At 40.0% G+C, this 26,616-nt stretch overlaps 1 protein-coding gene and 1 pseudogene across 1 annotated transcript; one reads left to right on the top strand and one right to left on the bottom strand.

Annotated features, from left to right (window-relative positions):
- LOC18784158 overlaps positions 1-26,616 on the top strand; it is a 146,310-nt pseudogene that overhangs the window by 22,489 nt on the left and 97,205 nt on the right.
- Positions 16,895-18,139, bottom strand: LOC109948327 (trans-resveratrol di-O-methyltransferase-like). The gene is made up of 2 exons (XM_020561038.1): positions 17,378-18,139; positions 16,895-17,290 (listed from the first exon to the last, which is right to left on the bottom strand). Exons 1-2 carry the CDS (start codon positions 18,137-18,139, stop codon positions 16,988-16,990), a joined length of 1,065 nt encoding a protein of 354 aa, XP_020416627.1. The 3' UTR covers positions 16,895-16,987.

The raw sequence follows: 26,616 nt of genomic DNA, 5'->3' as shown, positions 1-26,616 counted from the left end.
TTAAAAATAAATTTAGCTCTGAGAATCAGCGGGTGGGGTTGGTGATTTATTGTATAAGAACAGTAAGTGAATTTGGGGTTTTATGAGGAGAAAATAAAGTCGGTGGGTTTCTCTATATGATGGTTTTCCCTTCTAACGGTCGGATAATTAATTGAAGTGCTGTTTGATCGGAGACTTGGATGCCAAGCTACTAAATAACAGCTGGAAAAATACAACTACTTTTTCAAAACGCTTTTGAATTTATAAACTTTTTTACTTGGTGTTGGAACCTTTTTCCGACCGAAGGCTTGTCCAGGATTGTTGATTCTTGGACCGCCATAGAGTGGTGAATCAAGCCTTTGTTGCCCCTTTTTTTGAGTTAGCGAGAACTAGGCTCAAAGTATCTCAAGGGAGAAGCAAGTCCCAGGGGACTACTTTGTTCTTCTTCCAGCCGCTGCGTGTTTTGTGTTGATGTTTCCGGCAGCTAGACGAAGAGTTGCAGATGGTGCATTGATGTTGCACAGGCTTGGCATGAGAGTTTGTTTTGGTGAATCAACATACTACTAGGCTTTGCATGAGAGGCTTGTGACGTGGGACCTAAGAGAAAATGAGCATAAAGAAAGGATTAAGGCTTGAGATTTTAGGTATTTTTTGTTGGCGTGACTTGTGGATATTGACTTACTTTCCTTACACACTAAGAATTCCTATTATAATTGTAATTGATTTACTTTAATTCCTGATTTCCTACTGCAAATAGATTTAGGAATTTATTATTTACTTGCCCATTCAGGTTTCGTTGTATTATAAATATGACCTCCTACAAGGAGAAGAAAACACAGAAAATTTCCACAAACAAATATTCTCTCATAGTTTTCATATTTTAGCATGGTATCAGAGCGACGATCTTGGAATTGCTGACTCTAGTTTCAAACCCTCGCCGCTGCTTTGAGGGTTGATGATTTTTTCAACCCTCATGGAGGTAGCACCACCGACTCCTTCTCTCATTCTCCACCAACCATCGTTGAGTTGAGTGCCTAGATGGCTCCGCTCCTACAGATGCAGACTTTGACCCCGAACCCGATCCAGAATCAAGATCCTCTTTTGAAGACCCCGACCCCGACCCTGACTATGACGACGACGACCCAGACCCCGACTCCGAAGACGACCCCAACCCCAACTCCGATGATGACCCCAACCCCGAATTTGTCTCTGATTCAGACCCTGATCCCGATTTCGACTCCGACTCCGGCCCTATCTCAGGCTCAGATTCCAATCCCAATTCCTACTCAACCTGTATCCTATGCATCTTCCGCTGCACAGATTATGACTTCTAGACTAACGACCCCGACACATGGACCAGATTGCGAATATTGTGGTGATCCGAGACACACTTGTGAGACTTGTTTTAAATTGCATGGCTACCCCAATTGGTGGGCTACTCTTACAGATCAAGGACAATGCAATTTGACCAGTAATGGTACTGGTTATGGATTTCATACTTCCGATAAGATTGATTCCAGGAGCTGGATAATTGATTCCGGTGCAACTGATCATATGACGTTTGATCCTGATGATTTTTTGAATACTACACAATCTCAACGAACCTGTATTGCAAATGCCAATGGTGTTACTTATCCTGTGACAGGGGCTGGCACTGTTGCACTCTCATCATCTCTCACACTGTCTAATACTTTACTTGTTCCATCTTTATCCACTAAATTGTTGTCAGTTAGTCAGCTTACTGAACAATTGAATTGTTGTGTACTCATTTACCCGAGTTTTTGTTTGCTTCAGGATATTCACACTGAGGAGATTCTTGGTTGTGGTACTAAGAGAGGGGGGCTATATTATGTCGATGACTTCAGTCCCGGCATGGCTAACAGCGTGACACATCCCTTTGATAGCAGATTTATTCTCAGGTACTAAGAGAGGGGGCTATATTATACCAGATTTATTCTCAAGTTTCAAGGACTCTGACTTCACATGTGATACTTGTATTTTGGCCAAGAGTCACCGTGTGCCCTACCCGTTGAGTACGAACAAGTGTACTACTCCATTTACGTTAATTCACTCTGATGTCTGGGGACCTTCTCCTATCACTGCTCCTTCTGGTGTTCGATGGTTTGTCACATTCATCGCTGATTGTACACGGATGACATGGCTTTATTTGCTGAAGAATAAAAACGAAGTGTTTTCCTGTTTTCAGTCCTTCCACAAACAGATGAAAACTCAGTTTAATGCTCAAATCCAGATTCTTCGCTCAGACAATGATGGAGAATTTGTCAATCATGACTTTCAGACTTACTTCCAACAACATGGAATTATCAATGAGACGACTTGTCCTCAGACACCACAACAAAGTGGTGTTGCTGAACGAAAGAATCAACATCTTCTTGAAACCGCCCGAGCACTTCTGATTGGCGCTCATGTTCCTCGCCATCACTGGGATGATGCTATTGCCACCGCAGTTCATCTGATCCACCGCATGCCTTCTAGTGTACTGACCTTTAAAACTCCCTTACAGGTGCTTGCACAACACAGACCTCTGCCTTCTGTTTTGGTACTCACACCCCGAATCTTTGGATGTGTGGCTTTCGTTCATCTCCACAAAAATCAACGTAGTAAACTTGATCCATGTGCTCTTCGTTGTGTTTTTGTGGGTTATGCCACTCATCAGAAAGGCTACCGCTGTTATCACCCTCCTACCCAACGAACCTATGTCACTTTGGATGTGACCTTTTTGGAATCTGAGCTGTTCTTCCATGACCCATCATCCAATTCTACACTTCAGGGGGAGATACGAAGTGAAGAGCAGAATTGGAGCGACTTGGAAAATAAAGAAATTCTCCTTTGTACAGAAATGATTGATCATTCCGAGTCTGGAGCACGAGATTACTCTCTGTCGAAAAGCGACCAATCGCCCATTCATAGCGATCAATTGCCTGACCCACCTGATCCATGCGTAGATATTTCTGATCCAAGTCTCACACCTACAGACAATACAGAACAACAAGATGAAGACCCCCCTCTAACTCAACAGTACCAACAGACCAATCTCCTGAGAATATCCTTGAGGTAACTACTCCTACTAGACTTGTGCATTTAGATGATAAAACTATTGGATATCAATTACCTTTCAGGCAAAATCGTGGGAAGCCACCAAACCGTTATTCACCTGATATTGGCAAGACATCCAAGTATCCAATTGCAAATCATGTATCCACTGAGAAGCTGTCTGAACCACTCAAGGCTTTTGTGCATCAGTTGTCTGCTATCCATATTCCAACCAAGGTCTCTGAAGCATTGAAAGATCCTAAGTGGGTCCAAGCTATAAAAGAGGAGATGAAAGCCATTGAGAAAAATCAGACTTGGACATTGGAGACTATACCCCGAGAAAAAAAGACTATCGGATGTAGATGAGTGTTTACTATAAAACACAATGCAGATGGATCTATCGAGCGATACAAGGCAAGACTTGTGGCAAAAGGGTACACACAGACCTATGGTATAGACTATGAAGAAACCTTTGCTCCAGTTTCAAAGTTAAACACTGTCAGAGTCTTATTGTCCCTTGCAGCTAATTTGGATTGGCCACTACACCAGTTTGATGTAAAGAATGCTTTTCTACATGGCGAACTCACGGAGGAGGTGTACATGGACATTCCTCCTGGATATAATACTACTCAGACTGGAACAGTTTGCAGGTTACGAAAAGCATTGTATGGATTGAAACAGTCACCACGTGCATGGTTTGGACGGTTCACCATGGCAATGAAGAACAATGGTTTCAAACAGTGCAACTCAGATCATACTCTGTTCTTGAAACATCGAAAAGGGAAGGTAACAGCATTAATAATCTATGTTGATGATATGATTATTGCTGGGAATGATAAACAGGAAATATCATAGCTACAAGACTATCTGGCTACGGAGTTTGAGATGAAGGATCTAGGTGGACTCAAGTATTTCTTGGGAATTGAGGTGGCTCGATCGCAGCAAGGCATATTTCTCTCTCAAAGGAAATATGTCTTAGACTTGTTGACAGACACAGGAATGCTAGATTGTAAACCTGCGGACACTCCTATTGTTCAGAATCATCATCTTGGAGAATATCCGAATCAAGTTCCAACTAACAAAGAAAGATACCAAAGGTTAGTGGGAAGATTGATCTATTTGTCACATACTCGACCAGACATTGCTTATGCGGTGAGCGTTGTCAGTCAATTTATGCACTCTCCCAGTGAAGACCATATGAATGCAGTTCTTCGGATACTTAGATATTTGAAGTCTGCACCTGGAAAAGGACTTATGTTCTTAAAGCATGGTCATCTAAATATTGATGGTTATTCAGATGCAAATTGGGCGGGTAATGTAACAGATAGAAAATCCACATCGGGTTACTTCACATTCGTGGAGGTAATTTGGTGACATGGAGAAGCAAGAAACAGAATGTAGTAGCTTTATCCAGTGCAGAAGCCGAGTTCAGAGGCATGACTAAAGGGATTTGTGAACTTCTTTGGTTAAGAAAGTTGCTTACTGAACTTGGGTATAAACCTACATCCACAATGAATCTCTTTTGTGACAACAAGGCTGCTATAGCCATTGCACAGAATCCGGTTCAGCATGATCGTACTAAACATGTTGAGGTGGATCGACACTTCATCAAACAAAAGCTTGAGGCTAAAGTGTTTCAGTTTCCTTTTGTGAAATCCGAGGATCAATTGGCGGATATTTTGACAAAGACAATTTCCAGTAAAGCATTCCACAATTCACTAGATCAGTTGGGCATTGGCGACATCTATGCACCAACGTGATATAATTGTAATTGATTTACTTTAATTCCTGATTTCCTACTGCAAATAGATTTAGGAATTTATTATTTACTTGCCCATTCAGGTTTCGTTGTATTATAAATATGACCTCCTACAAGGAGAAGAAAACACAGAAAATTCCCACAAACAAATATTCTCTCATAGTTTTCATATTTTAGCATTTTTGATAGCTCGATGAAGAGCTTGTGATGTCTCTGTTTTCTTACCAAAAAGGTAATGACTATGGTTTCAACTTAGCTTGAGAGGATGGGTGTTTTAGATTTGGGATGGAGCTTTTTGAGAGAGAGAGAGAGAGAGAGAGAGAGAGAGAGAGAGAGAGATAAAAGATGGGTGGCTTCAGAAGATTTCCAGCAGCTTGACAAATACTTCATTGTGCTTTTCCATGGTTGAAGATGACTTGATGATGTTGAACCGAGATTGTGTAAGCTTGGCATGAGAGCCTAGAGACCATAACCACCACCCAACCCAATGCCACCCATAAGACCACAAGACCATAACCACTCTCCCCTTCTTCCCCTAACTTCACCATCAGACCATAACCACCACCTAACCCAATGCCACCCAAAGCAGCCACCAATCAAACACCTAAACCTCACCGCCACCTCCTCACCCATCAAATCAACCACTTTTTCCAACCACACCTCCACCGCCACAACTACCTCATCTCATTCTCCCCAACCCTCGTTGAGATCGATGGCCTCTCTGGCTACGACTTTGTCGTCGTCGACATGGAGCACGACCATGGAATCGTGTCCCAAGCATTCCCAGCTTCCACCCCTTGGCCGCCGCTCAAACCCCGCCATTCTTTGCTTGCTTGAGACCTCTACAGCTTGGGCCAAGAAAGCCCTAGATCTGGGCCTACAAGTAGAATTATACAAAATTCAAAGATCCTCAAAGCCATTCTACAGGTCGAAGTTGCAGACAATTGTGTTGTGTGGTGGTTGTGGTATGATGGTGAAGTTAGAGGAAGAAGGGGAGAGGTCAAGAGAGAGAGAGAGAGAGAGAGACAAAGAACAAGAGATTTTTTAATTAAACAGCAAATACATTATTTAATTATATTATTTTAATTTTTATTAATATGTTATTTCATTTCAACAAAAAAAAAGTGGGCCATGTACATGACACATCATCATTTGTGGTAAAAATATGAAAATAGCCCTACCACATCATCAAAATTGATGGAGTTATGAATGGAAATAACAGCAAGGGGCAAAGTGGAACAAAAACCATGGTCTAGGGAGTTAAGTGGGCCATTTTAACTTTTGGGGGGCAAAGTGAGATTTGACCAAAGTTTCATGAGGCACTAAAGTATATAAACAAAAAAATACAACACAAAACAAAAGAGGAGGCTGTGTTGTGGTGTTGATCGTATAAAGTGATGGTAGAGAGGCTCAAGTTGTGTTGATAGGAGGCGAGTCGGTGTTGTGGTGGTCGAGAGGCTCATGGTGTGTTTTCTTCTTGGTAAATTTCAATTACAAATTTATTTAGCCTCAATTGTTGATGCATATTAAATAAAAGAGTAATACTATTTAGACACATAACATTGACCACTTTAGCTTACCACCTTATGTGGCAGCTGATATGTCATGTCATGTCGATTAATGAATAGCTGACCACCTTATGTGACAGTTGATGTGTCATGTCGTGTCAATTAATGAATGTTGTCATGTGTATTCTATTTTTAATTTATTCTCTTTTCAATAATCCTTAAAAAAAATTAAAAAATTAAAAATTAAAAAACCCTAGCGTCCCTGGTAAGGTGATTTGTTACAACTGTATTTTTTATCGTAACCTTACACAAGTTTACAAATAAAATTGAAATTAAAAAAATAATTATAATGCATGATCTGCAGTTTAGTATAAACATTTTCGACACTAACTAATTCTTAATTAAGTGGTATTTTTCTTCCTCATGTTAGAAAGATTCCAAATTCGGATCTCATTTTTTATTGTCATTTTTTTAGTTTTATATATTTTTTAAATATTTTAAACAAATGGAGTTTTAAAAAAAATGAAAATGTTTTAAAACTATTTTTTATATTTAATTTAGATTTTGAAATTTTTAATAGCTAAATTTACTGACCAACTTGATGGAACGAGGGACGTGAAATAAAGCATAGAGGGCATATTGATCTAGTTTGAAATGTATGGGGCAAAGTGAAATTTTGGTGAAACACAAAGGACACATTGATAAATAAGCCTAAAAAGATTTTAAAAGGGAAAATTAAGGAGGTAGAGAGAGAGGTGAAAAGGAGAAAACCCTTTCTTTTAGGCCTTGCATTATAATTTAATGATCAGAACCATTTTTTTTTTAGGTATTCTCTCAAAGATTATCATCACCAAAGACGAATCTACACTTGGGCTGGAGTGGGCTCCAGCCTACTCCTAATTTAGTAAATAAGTTTAAAAGTGCAGGCTAACTTAGGAATTTTATAAAATAGCCCACCCTTCTATACATAAGTCAACCTACCTACTTAGCCATCTTTAACCCCACATACAAGGAGTGGATAAGAAATCCACTAAGCCCAAAAAAATCAACGAAAATAATAGAACAAAAGCCTCTGACCATTTGACCAAAAAAAAGAAAAGCAGCCTCCAACCAGGAAGCAAGGCAAGCCAAACCAAAAAAATGCCTAAAAGCATGAGAGAACCAAAGAAGAAGTGACCATCTTCCTCTCCAAAATTATATCAACATATTTTTAGTGGGTTCTTCAATCTTAGTAAGTTTCTCTCTTTATTTTTATTTAATTTTCAATTTTAATTGTTATCGTTAAGTTTTTATGATTTAGGGATCATCCTGCTTCCATCTCTCAACATCCTGGGCAGGGGGCAAACCACCAACTTCCTCTTGATACTCGCTCAGCAGCCACCAGCAGCCACCGCCACTCCAATTGTCTTTGGCCGCCAGTCATGACGACAACAGCCTGGTCCCACCCAGCTGGTTCTCGCCACGAAAAAGAGAAGACGAAGAAAAAATATATGTGCTCAACTTACCTTGGGATGCACGGCAACTCCCCACTTCGACAAGCAGTACAAATTCTCCAAGATTTTTCTCAAGCTAGAAAGTAGATAAGTTAAGTTTGCGATGTGAGAAAGAGTGAAGAGAAGCCCTGTATTTTTACAAGTTGGACAACCCGGGTCAAGAAGGAATCGCAAGCTCATTCCTATTGGGAATCTAACTCCAACTACAGTCAGAAGCCTACACCAATTGAGAATCTGAACTGTGAAGGAGTCCAACTCACATAATAAAGCCCAGACACTATTGGAGAGCTCGAAAAAAATAATTTCATCTCTTACATGCCACACAAGCGCCATGCAGAAGCTAGGGGGCATTTGTGGGAGCAAATATTTTCGTCTCCAATTATAGCACACCACGTGAAAAAGAAGATTATTTCTTAAATTAATTAATTAAACCAGTTTATCTGGCTAATTAATTAATTGGGATAAATATCTTAATTAATATGATATTATCTCTATTTAAAGAGATAATATCGTTAATTCAGATATTATCCTAATAAAGAGAAGATAATATCATTTAATTCAAATATTATCTTCTTAAAAAGAGATAATATCATTAATTCAGATACTATCAAGTCCGACTCGATCCCTACGAACTTGGGTAGAGAATAAACTCAGCATATTCTCTACGAAACCCTAGCCCCGAGGCTCCTATAAATAGACGACTTCATTCATCATTCAAGGTATTTCAAAAAACCTACATCAAAACCTACATCTAAACCAACTCCTAATACCCGAGAAAAATACCTGAAGCTCTCTCTCCCTCTTCACTCTCCATATTTTTTTCACACGGCTCCGGCCGCCCGGTTCACACTATACATACAACTCCGTACCCTTTGCTTAGCTATTGTTTTCCTACAAACACTTGAACTAACTTAGGCATCGGAAGTCCTTTAGTCAACACCCCCCGAGTGTGGTCTATTTACTTCAATCTTTTTTACAGGAAACGAGGAAGAGAGAGAAGGAAGGTCGAAGGTTGAGGGATCTAGAAGCGAATATTCTCCCGTGAGATTATTTGCACAAACAAGAGTAAGAGAAAAGGGGGTTGTTACCTGTTGAGAGTGGAGGCTAATCTGCTAGGGAATGGAGAATGAGAGGCTGGTGGAGAGAGAGTCAAACCGAGAGAATGAGATACGGATTTGAAATAATTTCCTCTCAAATCTATTACTAAAACCCTTAGTGACTACAGAAAGGTTTAATCAAACAAAATACCAAAGAGAAGGAGAGGAAGGAAGAGAAAAGAGATAGTTTTGGGAAATAGGTGGCTTAGAACATATCAAATGTTCATATTGTTTTGGGAAAGAGGCGGCTTAGAACATATCAGATGTTCATCCCGGAACCAAAGTAATGGTTTATTTTCCCCCAATTGAAAAGAAAGTCAAGAATATAGGGATGCTTAATGTGGGATTTGGTGAGAGAGACATAGAGAGAGAGAGAGAAATGCAGTCTCAGAAGATATGAGAGGATTGGAGAGTACGTGGGTTTCTGGAAGGAATAACAGGGTTTGGTTCAAGTGGCAACGGCTAGGGTGCACCAGGTGCATGGATGCGCCTTTTGTCTTACATGCTAATTCATGTATAAATAAATTGAAACATAACCTGCTACAGCAGGTAAAGGTTAAGGCTTAAGGTTAAGAGAGAAATAATGCAATTGTATAAGGGTCGTGCAATTATGCCCTTTCTGTTTGGCAATTGGCATATAATTTGACATGTTATTTTTCAATTGAGTTTATTCTATTTGACTCACGATGACATACTTATGGATTTCGTAATGGCATTTTTTTACTTTTATAAATCTATAGTTACTGTTTTAGACTCTTTTTTTTCTTCTTCTGATTTTGATATGTCACCTCATTGTAGCTTTACTCAAGTTCATTATGAGTTGTTTATTTATATGAATTATGATAGCTAGTTGTGGTTAATTCCTCCGTATTTTATGCCTAGTTTTCGTTTACGTGTTTAATATCAATCAATGATAAGATATTAAACTTTTAAGACATAATATCAATAAATATCCACTTATATTATAATAAATATTATATGACCATAGTATGAAGCACACTATAATTACTTCTCAAGATGACATATTATTGTATAAAAATATATATGTATTCATGCTTATTCTAAAAATAACTTTAAACAAATGTCTTATAACAAAGATGACTTATAGCATCTTCCAAAAAAAATTTCCCTTATGACCCTTCTCGGTTTTTTGGTTCATATCTTCGTAATATAATTAGTTCATTTTTCGATCAATTAAAAAAAATGTTAAGTAAGAATATATAATAATATAATACTTAAATAATATATATTGCACTTTATAATCAATATATAATACATAAATATGATATTTACATATAATATATATAATTTCAACTAAAATACTCGAACTTTAATATAAGTTTGTAACATAACAAAATACTAAATGAGGTAATGAAGGGGAAGAAAGTAATTGAGTTACCATCTCATTCGCATCTCATGTACAAAATTTTAGAATTCAAACTAATTCTAAAATAATTTGAGAGAAATGTCTTAAAACTAAAACTATATATTATTTCTTGAATATGACTCATAGCATATTCAAAATATGCTTTTACAAACTTATTTATATGCTTAAACAAATAATTCAATACATTCTCATCCTCATATTCATGTTCCCACAAAAATTTCTCTTATAATCCTCCTCTGATTTTTGGTTCATATCCTTGTTATATAGGTTTCCCCTTTCCCATCCATAAAAAAAATTGTTTAATAAGAATATCCACTCATAAATATAGTATTTACATATAATATGTATAATTTCAACTAAAATACTAAATTTTTTATATATGTATTGTAACATAATAAACTCAATGGGGTAATAAAGGAGAAGAAAAGTTACCAATCCACTAGCTTCCCATGTAAATCCCCATTTTATAAGGACATAGATCAACATTACAAGGAATTGGTAAATGTGGACCTTAAGGATACAAAATGAGGTCCTTATTATAGTAAACACAATGGTTTACAAGACGAAGGACCGATATTACAATAGTTTGGATATGAGAGTACCATAACATTGTAAGAGGATCCCAAAACTTATAAGTTACAAGGATATGGATCCACATTACAAGGAATTGGTAACTCCAGACCACATGAGGATGTAAATTGGGTCCTTATTATAATAAAATGAGGGTTTGCAAGATTAATGACCTTTTTTACAATTTTGGGATACGAGGGTAACATAACCTTTGTAAGGATGATCCAAAAACATGTAAGTTACACGATTTACGTAGCAATTTACAGGTTTTTGCACCATGATTACAACGTTAGGGTTCTCATCATCCTTAATGTTGTAAATTCTTATTTTACAAGGATATAGATCCACATTACAAGGAATTGGTAAGTGTGGACCATGAGGATGTAAATTAAGTCTTTATTCTGGTAAAATAAGGGTTTACAAGATTAAGGGCCAATTTTACAATTTTGGGATACAAGGGTACCATAACGTTGTAAAGAGGATCCATAAACATGTAGGTTACACGATTTGGGTAGTGATTTACAGGTTTTTGCACCACAATTACAACATTAGGGTTCTCATAATTCATAATGTTGTAAATCCTTATTTTACAAGGATATGGATCCACATTACAAAGAATTGGTAAGTCTAAACCATGAGGATGTAAATTGGGATCCTTATTCTAGTAAAATGGGGGTTTACAAGATTAAGGGCCGATTTTACAACTTTGGGATACGAGAGTACCAAACGTTGTAAAAAGAATCCCTAAACTCGTAACTTACAAGTTTTTGGTAACAATTTACAAGATTTTGCTCCTGGATTACAACGTTAGGGTTTACCAAATTCATAATGTTGTAAATCAGCCTTTTACAAGGATATGAATCCACATTACAATGAATTGTTAATGGTGGACCTCAGGGATGTAAAATGGGTCCTTATTCTAGTAAATAATGGTTTACAAGATTAAGGACTGAGGGTACCTTAACGTCGTAAAGAGAATCCCTAAACTCGTAACTTACAAGTTTTTGATAACAATTTACAAGATTTTGCTCCTCGATCACAACTTTATGGTTCACTGAATCCATAATGTTGTAAATCACCATTTTACAAGGATATGGATCCATATTACAAGGAATTGGTAATGATGGACCTTTGGGATGTAAAATGGGTCCTCATTCTAGTAAACAATGGTTTACAAGATTAAGGACTGAGGGTACCTTAACGTCGTAAAGAGAATTCTTAAACTCGTAACTTACAAGTTCTTTGTAACAATTTGCATTTATATCTACTTATCATTCTCGTAATTGCATTGAAAAATCACATATTATATTTACATTTTCAATTAATTATGCATAGATATGGCAATTGCTCGACTGGAATGCAAATAGTACTACTTTGTTTGTCAATTGCACGACTGGAATGCAAATGGCACTACCTGTTTGTCAATTGCATTGACAAATCACATATTGTATATACTTTCTCAAAATTGAAAAGACTGCCAAATGGCAATATGCATACACTAATATCAAAATACAACTTTATGGTACAATGCCCATTCACAATGCTAATGGGATGATTCTTTCAATTGGCACATGAACTATGATATAACAGTCAAATTTACTTTAAAAGCTTATTCTCAATGGTACTATATCCTCATCAAGCTAACATTGTAAAACCCCTATTTACAAGGATATGTATATCCACATTACAAAGAACTAGTAAATGTTGACCATGAATATATAAATTAAGGTCCTTATTCTAGTAAAATGAGGGTTTATTAGATTAAGGGACCGTTTTATAATGTTTTGGATATGAAGGTACCATAAAGTTGTAAAGAGGATCCATAACAATGTAAGTTACATGATTTAGGTAGTGAATTATAGGTTTTTGCACCAGGGTTACCACATTAGGGTTCGCATAATCCATAATCTTGTAAATCCTTATTTTACAAGGATATGGATCCACATTACAAGAATTGATAAGTGTGGACCTTGGAGATGTAAAGTGGGTCATTATTCTAGTAAACAGGAGGGTTTACAAGATTACAACAGTAAGGTTCACCAAATCCATAGAGTTGTAATCCTTATTTTACAAGGATATGGATCCATATTACAAAGAATTAATAAGGTTAGACCTTTGTGATGTAAAAAGTGCCCTTATTATAATAAACACAAAAGTTTACAAGAATCAAGACCGATGTTATAATGTTTTGGGTATAATAATATCATAACGTCGTAAATAGGATCCCTAAACTAGTAAGATTGAGCGCTAGTATTGATTTCATGGAATGGACCCATGAAAGAGAGGTGGGGGGCATGTTTGAACCAAGAAACTCAACATGAAAGAGAGAGGAGCAGCAGCGAAATCAGAGAGAGAAGCTTCACATTTCAGTTTTATTTGTTTTTTAATATTTAACCTACAGCAACCAGTTAAACAAGTCACCAACAATCAAAGGTGTGGATTAACCCACATCCACTAGCTGCTTATCCAATGGTAAATATTATTGGCGCATCCATGCACCTTGTGCATGGTAGAATTTTCGCTGGTTCAAACTTAAATCCCTAAACCCAAAGGAATAACGCGCACCAAACTTAAATTTGGTGAAAAAGAGGGCGGCAAGCGAAAAAAGCTTGAGGGGAAAAACTGGATTTCACGACGTGCATAAAAAGCACGCCATTAATGGTAAACTCTTCTACGGCGTGCGTAGAAAGAACGCCATAAATGGTATTAGAGTTTACGGCGCACGTTGCTGGCACGCCATAACTAACAAAAAAACACGGCGTGCAATGAAAGCACGCCGTGAAAAACAGTGGAAAAAATTTATTTATGGCGCGCGCCAAATGCATGCCATAAAAAATAACCTATTATGGCGCGCAATATATGCACGCTGTAAATTGTGCACCGTAAATACTTGATTTTCTTGTAGTGACCACGACCTATCTTTGGCTCGACTAATTTAACATAACCCCAAAAGTCCTTTTTATATATAATGCATAGGACTTGAGTTAAAAGTTAACTAGGAATAGGAAACTAAAATCCTATTTAATTAGGTTAAGGAACCCCAATAAAATAGGAAACCCAAGTCAAAACCGCTAAAAAAAACCACGTTCAGCATGCGAACAAAATAAGGACGAAGTGATCAACCGCTTGGAACACAGCATCGTCGTGACCCACTAGAAGAAACCGATTGATCGCATGGCCATTGCGATCGATGGCCTCCTGCGTAAACTTCCCTGCTGTTCCTCTCTTGCTGCCGCTGGTTTCCTCTTCTTCCCGCATCTATGGTGAGCCAATCTTCAACAGTAGGTCAATGCTCGCATTAAAGACGTCCAGCCAATCTCGAGGTCACTATAGTCGTTGATTGAGTATTGGCCCAAGCAACACACTCATTAAAGCCATTAACTATCCCACGACACATAGTTGACATGATGAGCGGGATAACCGGTCTTAACAAACCTAGATAAACCTTCTAGTACGTTATCATGACTCGTACTTGTGATACTTAATCTCCAAACACAGAGATTGACAAACCTCTTATGTTGACAATCAAGAACAGAATCATGGGATGCACTTGAATAAGGATTGCATGAGGTTTAGGCTATAGTGTTTATAAAATAATCAGTAAATGTTGTATACTATAGGATCACTATATTATTGCACAAGTCTTAAAATATAAACAGTAGCAAAATTACGAAATCTGTATAAATGTGCAAATATATAAATTAAGTACAGAATACTGACTTTTATTGAAGATAGAGGCTTGCGTATTTGCAATGTCCTAAAGACAGAATTTCGCCTCTTCTCAGTGCTTGAAGTTCAACAGGCGTCTATCTCCCAGGATTCAACTATCTATAATTCAAGGGTCCAGTACCGGATCCTTGAATTCTGGCGAACGTTGGTGTGCTTCTCTCCAATACAATTGGTAACTTTAAAATAATATGAGATAGTTTAAAGAAAAAGAGATACGTCTTATGGCCTAGGACTTGTGGTTTTATAATAGAATTACACCCCTTCAAAATAGCAGTTAGTATCAGTTATACCTGTTCAAATTCAAACAAAAGATAAGTCTTTCTGGTTTGAATTTAACTTCTGCCAAAGAAATCCGAAAAATAAAAAATAAAAAATAATTATTTTATTTTCGGGCTAGGTATATTTCTTTTATTTTCCAGAGACCCCAAGAGCCCCCCAAGGCCCAAGTCTTGATTATTTAAATATTAATATTAATCAAGCAAGCCAACCATGATAGTCTTCACTACCAAGCCCATCAGCCCACCAATCTTTATTTAATTAATGTTAAGGTTTCATGCTTATAAAGCTTATGGAACCTTTTGTTTTCTCCAATGTGGGACATTTGCTTTCAAACTTCCAACATATAGTACTTGGAAAAACCTGGGACCTATCATTCCAGACCCTGATAGACATGTTGTTGAAGAATGGAGGAACTAAGGGGAGCCTCGTCTTCTAGAGGCTCGCATCTCAAACCTTGTGCAGTCTAACTTTTGGTGAGACAACACAAACTGATAGATAGACACAAGCATTTTAAGTCGATACAGACAAAACTATCTCTCCGTAATAAACCTCATGAAATGCCTCCTCGACCAGGTACAATTAATAAAAATTCATTAAAATAACATTAATAACTAGGCAAAAAGTTACTTTGGTCTATGTGGTTTACCACTTTTACCACTGAAGTCTGGGTTGTTTCAATTTGATCGTTATTACCGTTATAGCTTTGAATTTAAGCAATTCAAGAACAGTCTCCAATTTGTGTCAAACTCGAGTAACTACCGTTACTTGTCAAGGAGAATTTTGGTACAAAACAAATGCTGGAAATAGAAGAAAGGGAGAGGCATTTCCCTCCCCATTCCCACCTTCCCACCAAGTTGCCTAGCCACCTCTCTCATCACGACCACCACCAACCCTCCTCCTCCTCCCCCCCCCCCCCCCCCCCCCACCACAATTAAAATTATTGAACAACAACCATTGCAAAATATTACAACCTTCCATACATTACAGAATCCAATATTTGCCGTGATACAAACTTGGAATTTGCGAAACCCATGAAAATCCTCCAAAACTAATATTTGTTGTACTGTGTTATGAACCAAGAACTGAGATTTATCAAAAATAAAAAGGAAAAAATAATTTACCAAACAAATAAAATTCGCCAAGCACATGAAATTTCCCCCAACAAGTCAATAGAAATAGAAATTGGGTGGTTGTTGTTTCTCTATGACTTTTTTTGAGAAAATTGCAGAACAAAAAAAAAATTAAAAAAAAGGAAAGGTTAGAGGGGGATTGATAAGAGAGAAGAAAATGGAGTTGTGAAGGTTGTCGGGGAAGTGGGATCTAATAGTAAGTTCCCATTGAGCTTCTGGAAGGGTGGTTGTGGCTTCTACTTTGAGCTAGCGTGGGGGAAGGGACTGGGTGTGGTGAGTAGATATTGAAGAGGGGTGGGCCGCACTGGAGAACATCGGGGAGATACATGGTTTGGATGAGGGAATTGGGGGATGGGTGTTGGGTGTTACAGTGGCGGCGGGGGCATGAGAGAGAGAGAGAGAGATGACGGTGGTAGATTTGTATGGGGTTGGGGACATAGGGTCGAATGTTGTGGTTGGCGTGTGGGCTGGCGGGGGTGGTGGTGCAGAGGGTTTCTCTCTCCCTTCTCTTTCTTTCCTTTTTTTTATATTTTATCTTTCTTGTTTTGGACCAAAATGCTCCTCAACAAGTAATCGCAGTTACTCTAATTTGACAAAAATTAGAGAATGTCTTTGAATTGCACCACATGAGTGAAAATGATCAAATTTAAACCACAAGACTTTAGTAGTAAAAGTGATAAACCACATGGATCAAAAGTGAGGTTTTGCCTAATATGGAAAAGGAGTTTGAGAAATCCGAGCAGTTGCCAAATGATGAAGAGAGAACTAGATAGATAGAAGAGGTCGTGTTGATTACTGTGTCGTTCCTTTGGTGGAATACATATATAACAAGAATTAACTCCAAAATTTTTCACAGAATTTCCAGAGCAGCTCCCAAATTGACAAACTTGCATTTAATACAATACTACATAGACTAGGGTAACATTAATTTACCCTGAACAAGATTACAATACGCTACATGCTGCCAACATAATACATTAAGCAGGTGTGCTTCATTATAAATCAAGGATAAACCTCATTGAGAGACCTTAAACCCAAACAGGGAGTAATCTTATAGTGGCTGAAACCTGCGTCAGAAAAGAGCTTAGCCCATTCTTTCTCATTCCTTTCTTTTCCGGTAGTCATAACCATCATCTGCATATCGAAGAAAAGTTGTGTTTCCCCAGATTCTTTATCTGTCTTCTTGTTCTCCACCGTCATATCTACGATAATCACCTTGCCTTTCTTGCCCTCTCTTGTAATTGCCTCTTTACATCGCTCAAGTATTTTCACGCATTCTTCATCACTCCAGTCATGCAATATCCACTGTTTGTCATACACAATCACCAAACAAAATCATAAATGGAAATCTGTATTTAACAATATAATATCACTAAGGATGAGATGATGTACCTTCAAAAAAATAGCACCGCCGGCAGGAACAGCCTCAAACATGTCCCCCGCAACATATTCCAAGTTCTTACTCCCTTTTTGGTCAGCAACTACATGAGGGAGATCAAGTACAGTGCATTTCATATATGGGAAGGCATCAGCAATGGACTTGGCCACAGTTCCCGTCCCACCGCCCACGTCAACCAACGACTCCACTCCTTGAAAAACCCCTTTGCAGTCATCAATCATCAAGCTTGAGATCAACCGGGCATCGCTAGGCATGGCGTCATTGAAAAAATGTGAAAGCGTCGGGTCCTGGCTCCCATAATCCCAAAATGTCATCCCATGCACCACGTGAAATGGCGTAGGATTGTCATTTTGGAACCAAGGGGTCAAATACTGCCATGGATCTGTTAAGATGGGATTGAGCATGGCAAGTAAGAAGGGCCTTGCGCTTATGGGATTGTCTTTCAGGAGGAGTGCGGAGGCCTCTGTTAGTACATAACCTTGTTCGCCGCCATTCAGACTTTCTCTGGCAAAGAAGCCGGAGTGGACTAAGATTCGCATGAGGCGTGGAATGAAATGAGCTTTTGTTGGGGAAATTGGTAGGGCGGAGACAAGCTCGGAAAGAGTCATGGGTTGGCCATGTTTTTGGATGACATCTGGGATATCTAATTGAACTGCACATTTGAGGGACATAGAATTTATGAAGCTAAAAATGTGGTTCCAAATGTGGGCTTGTGCTTGGAGTAGCTCATGAGTTGCTCTCACTTCACTTCCCATGCCTTGCTATTGGCTCAAGATTTGGTGAGAATTAAGTTTGATGCACATCTCTTTATATAAGTGTGTGGAGTGGAGGGGAGCTAGAGGAGCTTAATGCCATAAAGGAGAGAGATATATTTGGAAATTGGGATACCCATGCTTTCCACGTGAACAAACTAATCCACGTGTTAGACATGTCAACTGGCTCTTGTATTTGATGGTCGACTCTAATTTTTTTTTCTCCTACTGTATGCAATGATTGAAAACTGGCAAATATTGCTGGGGTCTGTAAATGTAAAATCTGGTATAAGGAATTCTGTATTCCGTTGTGTTAACATACAATATGTGCAGGTACATATATAGGGATTGATATAGCAATATAGATCCCACAATTAAGCAGTTAGCCAAACTAGGACCCTAAACAACAGGTCACGCTATCTCTAAACTAGGAACGAATCAATTACAATATTCCCAAATATCAATTGGAATAAACCCATATCTCAACACTCCCCCTCAAGTTGGCGAGTGGATATTGTACACTCCCAACTTGCCAAGTAGTGTTCCAAAGGAAGCCTTTCCTAACGGTTTTCTGAAGAGGTCTGCCACTTGCAAATTTGTTGGCGTGTATGCAGTGGAAACCAATCCTGATGTAATATTTTGTCGCACCAAATGACAATCCAGGTCTATATGTTTTGTCCGTTCATGAAAGACAGGGTTTTTGGCAATGTGTAATGCTGACTGGTTATCGCAGTGTAGTGTCGCAGGTTCTGAATGCCGAATGCCCAAGTCATTGAGAATATATCTCAGCCATGTTAACTCGCAACATGTATTCGCCATGGCACGGTACTCCGCTTCTGCAGACGAACGTGCAATGGTGTTTTGTTTCTTTGATTTCCACGAGATCAGAGAGTTCCCAAGGAAGGTACAGTAACCTGTCACAGATCGTCTTGTGGTGGGACAACTCCCCCAATCAGAGTCAGAAAAGGCCTTGAGCTTCAAATCATTATGAGCTGCAAAAAAAATCCCTTGGCCTGGAGAAGACTTTAGGTAACGTAACACTCGTAGTGCTGCATCTAGATGTGGCTGATGGGGTTGATGCATGAAGCGGCTCAGGATGTGAACAGAAAAAGCAATGTCAGGCTGGGTTACCGTAAGGTATATAAGTCGGCCAACTAGTCGACGGTACTTGGTGGCATCTTTCAGCGACTTGCCTTCATCAGGCCTAAGTCTCAGTGTTTGTTCCATGGGAAAAGGTGAAGGTCGGGCACCTAGCAACCCGACATCATCCAGTATCTCTAGTGCATATTTCCGCTATGAAATGAAAATTCCCTTCTTTGATCGTGCAACTTCGATACCCAAGAAGTATTTGAGAGGTCCCAAATCCTTGATGCAAAATCAAACATTGAGGAAGTCTTTGATTGAGAAGACATGCGATCATAAGCAAGAAAATTGGACAATGGATACCTGGAACCCTTACCCGGTGTGGGGGAAGAAGAAGACTGAGCAGGGGAAGGCGGCATGGTAGCATTGCAGTGAAAGTCACGGAGAAGGATGGAAGGTTGAGGAATACAGTGAGAGCGACGAAGAGGAGGTGGAGAAGAAGGAGATGACGGCAATGAATTAGGAGGAGAGGGCATAGTGGGACTATTTTGATCATGAGTCGTGGTAGGGAAGGATGTTGAAGGAAGTGTGGTGTCGTGAGGGGATTGAGAAAAAGAAGGGTCGGTGAGATCATTTTGGGTGGTGTGTGGGTTATCTAGAGAAGGTGGAATATGTGGGTCAAAAGGTAGAATATGTGGTGGGTCAGAAGGTTGTGTGGGTATAGGTGGCGCATTATCTAGTGAAGGTGGAATAGGTGGGTCAAAAGGTTGTGTGGGTATGGGTGGCTCATTATTGGCAGAAAGTGGAGTGGGCCAGGAAAGAGGCATATGAGGGCCCGTATGTGGGCTGAAATGGAAGGAGACGTAGGGAGGATGGAGATGGTGGTTGTGTGTGGAGCAGCAAAAGGAAAAATATTTTCATAAAAAATAACATCGCGGCTGCTGAAGAATTTTTCATTGTCAAGGTCATAAAGACGATACGCCTTTTGCCTAAAAGGATAGCCAACGAAGATGCATTTGCGAGCTCGTGGATCAAATTTATTGGTAGGTTGAAGGTTAGTGGCGTAACATAGACAACCAAAGACGCGAAGGTGACGATATGGTGGTGGATGGCCAAAAAGGAGTTCGTAAGGGGTTTTATCGGTCAAAATGGCGGTAGGTAAGCGGTTAATGAGATAAGCTGCGGTGAGAACACACTCCCCCCAGAATTTGGAAGGGAGGTGTGCATGAAAGCGTAGGGCACGAGCCATTTCCAAGAGATGTCGGTGTTTTCGTTCGACAACACCATTTTGCTGGGGTGTGTAAGTACAAGTGTGTTGATAGAGAACACCAAGATCTGCAAAGAAAGTTTGAAGCGAGGAAAACTCCGCGCCATTGTCCACACGGATAGCTTTTATTTTTTTATGAAATTGTGTGGACACAAAGGAAAAAAAAGATTTTAGCAGATTTTGTGTTTCAGATTTCAGTTTCATCAAATAAATCCATGTGGTACGAGAGAAATCATCAACAATAGTTAAAAAATATCCGGCACCAGAGTGAGAAGCAATCTTATGTGGACCCCAGATGTCACAGTGAATTAAATCAAAAGGTGCAATACTTTTTATTGAACTAGAAGGAAAAGGTAGCCTAGTTTGTTTGGCCAAAGGACAAAAATCACAAATATGCGTAGGAAGTGAAATATCATAAAAATGTTTAGACAAAGAGCGAAGTTTGGCATTGGAAGGGTGTCCTAATCGGAGATGCCAGAGGTTGTGTGAAGCAGACACATGATATGTGGAGGAAGAATGGAGCTGTGAAGCAAGGCGTTGTGGATTGAAATAGTACAGGTTTCCATGCCTCTTACCCAACCCAATCATCTTCTTCGTGCGCAAGTCCTGTATATAACAGAAAGTGGGAAAAAAACAAACACAACAATTTAGTGATGGGGTAAGGCGAGGGACTGACAATAAATTAACATTGAAAGAGGGCACGCATAAGACATCGGTAAGACGAAAAATATCATCAAAGTTAACAGTGCCTATAGATGTGATGAGTGCTTTTTCCCCTGTGGGTAATCCTACTGGTGGAAGATGTGTGGGTGAATTTTCAGTTAGGAGTGCATGAGAATTGGTGATATGGTCTGTGGCACCACTATCTATAACCCAGGCATGCGATGAATAAGAATTAGTTTGGGAACTGAGGCAAAAAGGATAATTCAGACCTGCAAAATTCGCTTGGGATTGGGAAACTTCCTCCTTACCAACAGTACCAAGAATTTACTGACATTGCTCGAGTGTGAGATGAGGAGCTATGGTCTGTAGGTGATGAATCTGTGCAACTGGACTCTGAACGTTATGCACATTGGTATGTTGTCGGTTGCTCCCATGAGATGAGCGGTTTTGTGAAGGGCGACTGTTGTCATCAAGTTTGGGTACCACCTCCTTGCCGTGCCACTTGTGCCCTGGAGGAAAACCTTTGAGAAAAAAGCAAGTATCGATTGTATGAGTTTTACCATTGCAATAAGTGCATTGTTTCGGCTCTCTAGGATTTCCACGAGGTTGAAAGGATGGGCCGATATTGGATGATGAAGGCCGCTGTTGAAAGCCTTGCTTGCTGGTATGGCCTTTCTTAGTATGTATACTGAGCATTGCCATGCTTTCGTTGCTGGTTGTGTTGTTGGGGGTGGAAGCAACTTGCCGCTGCTTCTCTTCTTGCAAAAGGAGGCTGTATGCTTTGCGGGCAGTGGGCAAAGGTTGCATAAGTAATATCTGTCCTCTAATGGCTGCATAGGATGACAGTTCATCCCAATACCCCTTGAGTTTCGAATAATACGTGGATAAGAGCATTTGATCTTGTGTAAGAGTAGCTATTTCCTTGTGAAGCTGGAAAACCCGAGGCGCATTAGTCTGCGCGAATCTCTCTTCAAGGTCTGCCCAAATTTCGTGGGCTGAGTCGGTGTAGATCACACTGTTCGCAAGATCCGGTTCTAGTGAGTTCAAGATCCATGATAAGACCATGTCGTTACAACGCCGCCACCTATCAAATTCCGGCTCTGCTTTCAACGGCTTCTTGATTGAACCATCGAGGAAGCCTGTCTTGTTCTTTGCGCTCAAGGCTAGTCGAAACTGGCGGCTCCAAGTGCTATAGTTATCTCCGGATAATGGCTTGCCGACCAAGACCATTCCAGGATGGTCAGATTGGTGAATATAATATGGGTGATCAGGGTTTGAAAATTCCCCATCTGTGGAGGATTTCGAGTTGTCGTCGTCTTTAGCCATGGTAGGCTATAAGGTGTTGAGCGGAAGTATAGAGCTCGTCTGAAGCTCTGATACCATGAAGGAAGTTGAGGTTCCACCCCAAAACCAATTGGCAATGGGGGGAGTAGCCCATATTATATTCACCAATCTGACCATGCTAGGTTCCTCAACTTTCCAATGTGGGACTCTTTATCTTTACATTCTCACACGCCCCCGCACGTGTGGCGAATTTTCAAGCCTAACACGTGGACAACACATTTTAGGTGACGTGGAGCACGTGTGGCCGTTGGGCTTTCACACGTAGGCCAACCTGGCTCTGATACCATGTAAAATCTGGTATAAAGAATCCTGTATTCCGTTGTGTTAACATACAATATGTGCAGGTACATATATAGGGATTGATATAGCAATATAGATCCCACAATTAAGCAGTTAGCCAAACTAGGACCCTAAACAACAGGTCACGCTATCTCTAAACTAGGAAAGAATCAATTACAATATTCCCAAATATCAATTGGAATAAACCCATATCTCAACAGTAAAAGTTATTCATCTCTACTCGCTAATAAAGTGGTTATTAACCTAAAATCATGTAAGGAGAATGCAATGTAAGGAGAATGCAAGTAGCTATTCTTCTTTTCTTTTTCTTTTTTCAATTAGCTTTTGCTATAAGTCAATCAGTGTGTGATGGTCTCTTGTTACTCCAGCACAACTTCTACATGCGATATTTATGAAAGATATTTAAAATTTCTTTTGCACAACTGGGAAAGCACTATATCGGATGAATGATTTGTGAGCATGGAATTAATTAATAATGGGAGCTATAGATTAACATATCTGCCACACGCTTATCTCGAGTTTGACAATATAAGTTCTTTGTGTCATTAACCCTTAATCAATTGTATATCTGTAAACACAAAACATGTTAAAATTGATTATCACTTATTAGATGATATTCGGTCGCTAAGCATTCGGTCATTGTCTAGCAACTCATTACAAAGGAAAACATAACTAAATTTTGATTGAAATAGATAAAGAAATCTGTCGTAGTGGTGTCCTTGCCAAATAAGTTGATAGGTGATTTATACTAGTTGTTGAGGCCCAAAAAATTCAAAGCTGAGCCCAAATATATTTTCGGCCCAGTACAACACCAAGCGAAAATCCTTATTTAAGCAACATGCCACGCTACAAGCTTAAATGGGTCCAAGCCACGCGAATGCCTGGGGCTTGCTAAGCAGGTTGTGGTATGGATGATTACGAGCATTTACGAGGCCCATTGATGGGCCAAGAAGTGGAAGTTTTGGGCTGCTTGGGAGCACCAAAACTCGAGCCCATTTCTTGAGCCCAAACATATGGGTAAGTCTGAGAGAGAAGGAGTGGCCCAATAGCTTAGGAAAATATCCAATAGCTTGCAAACACTTGGAGAAATCCCACATCAGCCAAAATATCCAGCACCTTAATCAAATAGGTTGTTTCCAGCAGCTTGAGCAAACTCAAAGGCTGCTGGAAACAAGATACCAATAGTCCAGCCCAGCATTGTGGAAAATATCCAGGATATCTGTCAAAACCATCAAAATCAAGCAAACCCATGTGCTAATCACCTTTTGACTAGCATCTTTACCCATTCTTTCCTCTTCAAGCTTTGGTGAGAAAACAAGAAGCAAAAGTGGGTGGCGCCTCACCCACATGGAGAGTCCAGCTGCTTGAGGACCTTGGAACCCCAAAAAGCTGCATGCCTATTGTGGGAGCAAATATTTTCGTCTCCAATCACGGCACGCCACGTGGAAAAGAAGATTATCTCTTAAATTAATTAATTGAACCAGTTTATCTGGCCAATTAATTAATATGAATAAATATCTTAATTAATAGGATATTATCTTAATAAAGAGAAGATAATATCATTAAATAAGATATTATCTTCAATAAAGAGATATAATCAAGTCCAACTCGATCCCTACGAATTTGGGTAGAGAAGAAACTTATCATATTCTCTACGAAACCCTAGCCCGAAGCTCTTATAAATAGACGACCTCATTCATCATTCAAGGTACATCTAAACCTATTTCTAAACCCGAGAAAAATACTTGAAGCTCTCTCTCCCTCTCCACTCCCCATATTTTCTCCACACGGCTCCGGCCACCACACACAGCTCCGAGCGCCCGTTTCACACCATACATACAACTCCGTACCCTTTGTTTAGCTATTGTTTTCCTACAAACACTCAAACTGACTTAAACATTGGAGGGCATTTGGCCAACACCCCCTGGGTGTGGTCTATTTACTCCAATCTTTTTTTACAAGAATCGAGGAGGAGAGAGATGAAGATCAAAGGTTGAAGGATCTAAAAGCGAATATTCTCCCGCGAGAGTATTTGCACAAACATTTGGTACTTTAATTGAGAGCACGAGTTACACTCAACGCGTGCTCAAGGAATCCGTTCCTCCTATTTTCCAATCCACTGAAGCCTTCCAAAGAACCATGGTTGGAAGCAAGCGTACGAGGACCAAAACCGCCGTGATGGCTTAATCCGTGACAACCCAAAGCTGCTCCACCCACAATCGCGCGATCGACATGGCGGCTCCACCGCCTCTCGCTGTCATGAACCCGCAACAAACCCTTGCTGTTGCACCACAGCAGCCACCCCGCGTGCCTAGAACCGCCGTGCCACCTGCCGGACTCGCAACTAGGACCATCGCACCGGTCTCTGTCGTCGTTCGTACCATCTCAAGGCCCCGTGGCCAGATCTAGCCACCTTCATAGCACCGCCGTCGAGCTTGGTGGAACTTCACATTGAGATGGGCTCACTACCACCACCGACTTTGGCCCAATCTTGGAGCAACTTCAAGCATTCCCTCCATTGCCTCCACGTAAGACGCATGCTCTCGCATACACATCCAATGAAACCCTAGCCCGTGTGCAATTGGGCTCCACACATTTCTCTCATTCCGATCCACGAAGTCAAGTAGACCTTAATCTGAGAGTTGACCAGCAAACTCAAAGAATGGACGACCAAAACAATTTGATGAGGCAGCTCCTCAACCAAATAAACTTGGCCCAAAACCTTGGACAACAAGGCGAAAAGAGAATGATGGACAAATGCGCCGATAGTCAGTTTGATGGGAACCAAGCAGGTCGAGCAGAAGTAAGCAGACAAGGAGATGGACACCAACGCTATCAGCTTGCCCACATGTCATGAACATCTGCAAGCCACACTCAAAGCAGACAAAGTCTCCCACCCATATTGAATTTAAGGACCAACGTGCGTAATAGGTTGGGCCCACAACTTGGCATCCGTGCCCGCTTGGGCCCACAAGGAAATGTTCATGAAAGGCTGGGCTCAAAAGGAGGTCAAACTGACAATCATCGCAAGCAGGATCGTGAAGAAAGGCGCTTCATTGCCCGCTCGCAGAGAAATATTCACTAAAGGCTAGGCCCCCAGGGAGGTCAACCTGTTAACCCTCAAAATGAGGACCGTGAAGAAAGGCCCTCCGCTGCTCTCTCTGGAAGAACCAACTCTCGTCGCCAAGTTACATAAAATCCCTCACAATCGAAGTCCACCAACACGCTGCTTAGGCAACGCAACTGAGAAGTTTGACCCTCGCAAACCAATGAGGAAGTCAATCATCATCGCCTATATTGCGAAGGTCATCAACGTGACCGACCAACCATGTGTGCAGAAGACGTTGAGAAGCTTGTGAATAACCGATTTCGAGACTTAAAGATTGGCCGAAATTTCAAAGATGCACTACGCGTTGAGGTAGACCGAGCAAACTCCTAACCTTCACCGCTGAAATTGAGCAGGCTGCTCCCCCAAAACGATTCTTAACTCTCTCTTTCACATGCTTCAAAGGGGATTTTGATCCCGAAAGCCATTTGAAGCATTTCAAGAGCCTTATGTTCCTTTATAAAACCAAAGACGCGCTAATGTGCAAGGTGTTTGCAATGACTTTGTGGGGAGCAGCTCAGAACTGGTTCCATACCCTGCCATCCAGGTTGATCAGCAGCTTCAAGGGGTTTGCTTATGTCTTCACCAAGGAGTACACTTCTTACTGGACAATCAAGAAGAACCTTGACCACCTGTACAACCTATGCAAGAAGCTCAATGAATCCCTTCGAGATTACATCAAAAGATTCAAAGTAGAAAAGGCCAACATCGTAGGAT

Source organism: Prunus persica, chromosome G3 (assembly GCF_000346465.2).
Source record: "Prunus persica cultivar Lovell chromosome G3, Prunus_persica_NCBIv2, whole genome shotgun sequence".
In the NCBI taxonomy this organism is placed as follows: domain Eukaryota; kingdom Viridiplantae; phylum Streptophyta; class Magnoliopsida; order Rosales; family Rosaceae; genus Prunus; species Prunus persica.
The sequence above is the reverse complement of the archived record's forward strand: the minus strand, read 5'-3'. Positions and strand labels throughout refer to the sequence as shown.